This window comes from Notothenia coriiceps, unplaced genomic scaffold (assembly GCF_000735185.1).
Source record: "Notothenia coriiceps isolate Sejong01 unplaced genomic scaffold, NC01 NC01_scaffold00037246, whole genome shotgun sequence".
Lineage (NCBI taxonomy): Eukaryota > Metazoa > Chordata > Actinopteri > Perciformes > Nototheniidae > Notothenia > Notothenia coriiceps.
This window is the reverse complement of record NW_011369947.1, coordinates 12,185,252-12,189,237: the sequence shown is the minus strand read 5'-3', so window position 1 is coordinate 12,189,237 and position 3,986 is coordinate 12,185,252. Positions and strand designations below refer to the sequence as shown.

At 43.2% G+C, this 3,986-nt stretch overlaps 1 protein-coding gene across 1 annotated transcript in view; it reads right to left on the bottom strand.

Moving 5' to 3' along the window:
- The window catches only part of LOC104965793 (dynein heavy chain 10, axonemal-like), an 18,114-nt gene extending 14,496 nt beyond the window's left edge, over window positions 1-3,618 (bottom strand). Inside the window, exons 1-8 of the mRNA XM_010794804.1 lie at window positions 3,515-3,618; window positions 3,268-3,422; window positions 3,029-3,183; window positions 2,447-2,630; window positions 2,124-2,324; window positions 1,747-1,956; window positions 616-711; window positions 354-525 (exon numbers count right to left, since the gene is read on the bottom strand). Of these exons, the coding sequence (XP_010793106.1) occupies window positions 354-525; window positions 616-711; window positions 1,747-1,956; window positions 2,124-2,324; window positions 2,447-2,630; window positions 3,029-3,183; window positions 3,268-3,422; window positions 3,515-3,581 (1,240 nt within the window). The 5' untranslated portion in view covers window positions 3,582-3,618. The remainder of the gene's footprint in view (window positions 1-353; window positions 526-615; window positions 712-1,746; window positions 1,957-2,123; window positions 2,325-2,446; window positions 2,631-3,028; window positions 3,184-3,267; window positions 3,423-3,514) is intronic.
- Between the last annotated feature and the right edge of the window lie 368 nt (window positions 3,619-3,986).

The window sequence follows — 3,986 nt, the reverse complement described above, 5'->3', positions numbered from 1 at the left end:
GTAGTTTTTGTATTACTACCCCCAAGCTTCCATAAGTGGGTCAAAAATGACCCGCATGCATTTTCTATGGAATTTCGTTTTTTTTTCAAAATGTAAAAGAAATGTCTAAAATTATAAACAGTGAAAAATTAAATATCAATATTTCTAGTGTGAACCAAAATATAATACTAAATATTATACAAATGATTTTTCTTAACCAAAATGACAAAAATGGCATAAAAACACATATTATTCTAATACGGGTCCTTTTTGACCCACTTATGGAAGAGTGTAGGGTCCAGTCACTCGTGCATCTAAGGGTTAAGGAAAAGATTGTAAATGAATGAAAATGACAATGGAACAGAACAACTGACCAGTATATGAGCTCTCAGGCCCGTTTTGAGGGATCTTGTAAGTTACGTCCTTGTTGCTGAAGAAGTTGAACTGCCGAAAGGTGTAGAACAGGAAGTCTCCAAGGTACTCGTCCATGTAGACGGTCAGGATCCTGCGGTCAAAGCTATCGATGGCTCGCCCACCATACATCACCTATTGAACATTTTACACATCTGCTTAATTTACAGCATCAACCAGCAATATAAAACATATGCTAATAAAATACAATGCAGTTGGACTTACCTCCCCAATAAGGTATTTGAGACTTCCCCATGGGATATCGCTATCTTCTTGGTTGTGAGCTTTGGTCAGGTAGGTGTTCAGGATCTCCATACTCACCTGTTAAATAGGATACAGTTCAAAATCCTCACTCTCACCTACAGAGCATTGCACGGTCAGACTCCTGCATATGTGGCTGACCTAATTCATCCATACACATCAGCCCGCCCACTCAGGTCACACATGCACAATGTACTGTCTGTCCCACGTACCCACCTTAAGACCGAGCGTTCGAGGCCGTGGCTCCTAAGCTATGGAACGCTCTGNCAATGTGCAATACAGATAGAACTAAGCTATAAGTCACATTCAGTAAATCATAACAATAGATATATAATGTTTACATCGGAAATAGATGATACATTTACCTTTTACTGCTGCCATATTCATGTCACTGCCCCTCACCTAAACCCACTCAGGTCACACAAGCTCAACTTACTGTCTGACCCACGTACCCACCTTCAGACCCGCGGTGACCGAGCGTTCGAGGCCGTAGCTCCTAAGCTATGGAACGCTCTGCCCGCTCATCTACGGTCTGCGGACTCTGTTGACTCCTTTAAAACTAATTTAAAGACATTCCTGTTTGGGCAGGCGTTTGGGTAACCGGTGTGCTTGATTTTATTCTATACTATACTATGTTTTGGTTCTTTTATGACTTCTTAACACGTGGCTTGTGTGGTCATTTATCATTGTACAAAATTCTATGATGATGTTTTATTATTTTGTCAAGCACTTTGTGACTTTGTCTGTGAAAAGCGCTTTGTAAATAAACTTTACATTACATGTTACTTGTTAGACGCTTCTATCCAAAGCGACTTACATACTCAATACTGTGGGCAGTCCCCACAAGAGCAATTTGGGGTGAAGTGTCTTGCCCAGGGACACAACGACATGCTGACTGCAGTGGGGTTTGAACCTGTAATCCCCGGATCCGAACACCAGCACACTAGTCCACTGCGCCACACGCCTCCACTTTACTTACTTAAACACAGTTGTTCGAACCATTCAGAAGTGAAATACAACTGATATCAAACCACCTAGATAGAGACTAATAATCAAACAAAAACCCTAATTGCAAATGGGTACCCCGTCACTTACGGAGAAGTCAGACTCATTGAAGTCGTAGGGGACGTTCCAGCCAATCTTGCCGTACTTGCGCCTCTCTTGCACCACAGCGTGGAAGAAGGCCAGCACATACACCAGGCTGCGGAAGGCTGGGTGAGGACATGACGCCAAGGTCTCACGGGAGATTTTAGAGTATGTGGCTCTCATGTTCAGCTTCAGGCCATTGGGAGGCTCCGTCACCACCTGCATACACACAATATTAAATGTTAAAACAGACATTCTTAAAAAACCTATCATTCATCATCAAGTTACTCTGCAAAATGTCTACCATCAAAACACCAGTCTTCGAAGCCAAATCCAAAATAATTAACTGAAAACACTGCTGAAGCTAAAGAGAAATTGCGTTTCACCTTTAGAGACTTTTGCAGGATGCCGATGGGGAAATCTGTAATAGGGTTAGTGGTGACCCACAGGCGGAAGTTGGGGTTGGGCTTGGTGATCATCTCTAAGGATTTCTCCAGATCCTTTAGCCACTTTACCAGCAGGTGGCAGTTCTGCAGCATCAGCCACTGACCCCGGGACACCGCCATCTCCAGCAACTGCAGTGCCACCTTAATCACAAGAACAGAGGATAATGACACTCAATGTCTTTACTATTGTTACTTAGTGTGACTACTTCTACGACTTGACCACACATAAAGCTTTTGGACTATGAACAACTGGGATTCAGTACCTTCTCTTGGCCTTGGCCCATAGCAAGGAACTTGAACTTGTTGCCTTCAAAGCCGGACCTCTCTGCTAGTTTCATGAGGTCAGTGGCTGGGTCAGAGCCGGGGCTCAGGATGAACACAATGGGGGAGAAGGGTGTGCTTTGTTCATGAATGGCATCAAAGTTGATCACAGGGGGCTGCACATATCTGAGCAGAAACAAAACGGAACAAGAGGAAGTAGTTACATTACATGTTACTTGTTAGACACTTTTATCCAAAGTGACTAACATACATTCAGTACTGTGGGCAATCCCCACAGGGGCAAATTGGGGTGAAGTGTCTCAGGGACACAACGACATGCTGGCTGCAGTGGGACTCGAACTTGCTATCCCCTGATTCAAAGTTCAGCGCACTACTCCACTGAGCCACAGCCTCCCATCTAGTTAAACTCAAAGCTTGATTTCATTCTGTGTAAATAAGGATATCTTCTGTTAACATCGTCTAATAACACAGTGGTGTACTGTATATACATACGCTCTATATATTGTGTACAGAGTGATATACTGTACACAGTAACTGCAATATTGGAATAGAAACAGGCTCACTTCTCGCCCATGGTGACAGTGACATAGTCAGTCCCAGCTCTGTAGACTCTATCAACACGGAAGCAGCGCAGCAACAGCAGCTTCTGAAAGGCTGAAAGGTTCTCCTGATATTTCATGGGGTATGGAGCTTGTTCTGGTGCATCTAGGTCATACCACTGAAGAGAGAAAAAAGTCAAAAGTCAACTCTCCATCGATGAAGTAAGATGACCATTTTGATTCTTGTCTCTTCGGTCACTTACAGACTTCCATTCAGTGGAATTTTTCTCCACGTCGTCCGGCAGAGAGCCAAACTGCGGGGGAAACAGCTCAGCTAGTTTCACTATGTCCTCCCAGCCTTGGTTTCCAAGCCAGTCAAAAGGCTTTTTGCGGGTGCTCTTTTCCAGCGATAGATTACCTTAACAAATGAGATGGGGGAAAAAACATTTGTCTAATGTGCAATGACTGTAGTCTACTTTTAGAGGAGTTCAACTTCTTTGAATATCTAACCCTTGATGAAGAACTCCAACTCCTCCTGAGGTGACCTTCCTTCTGCCTGTTCAATCTTGATGGTCATGTTGAAGGAGAAGAGCAGCTTGTGTCTCTCAAACAAACCTGTGGGTATGCAGTTAGTTCAGATTATATTATATTATTACATGGTTTAGTTGAATACTCGATTCTGATTGGTCAATTCAGAACAAGTGACACGTTGTTAATCCAGTAGTACAGACCGCTGTCAAGCACTTATTGACCGTTGTTAAGGACGCTCACACCTGCACAAAGAGGTTCAGTCGATTTAACTGCATACAGTTTGGCTGAAAAGCAAACTGCATGCATCGGGCTCCTGATCTGCCTGTCGGGTGTTCTTTTCCCCATAATGACCGCCTCGCTGCACATTATCCCTTTCATAAATAATTTGATTTATCTTAAGAAATGTATCCCTTTCCATCAATTCCATGATTCAATTTTTATAATGTCCCTG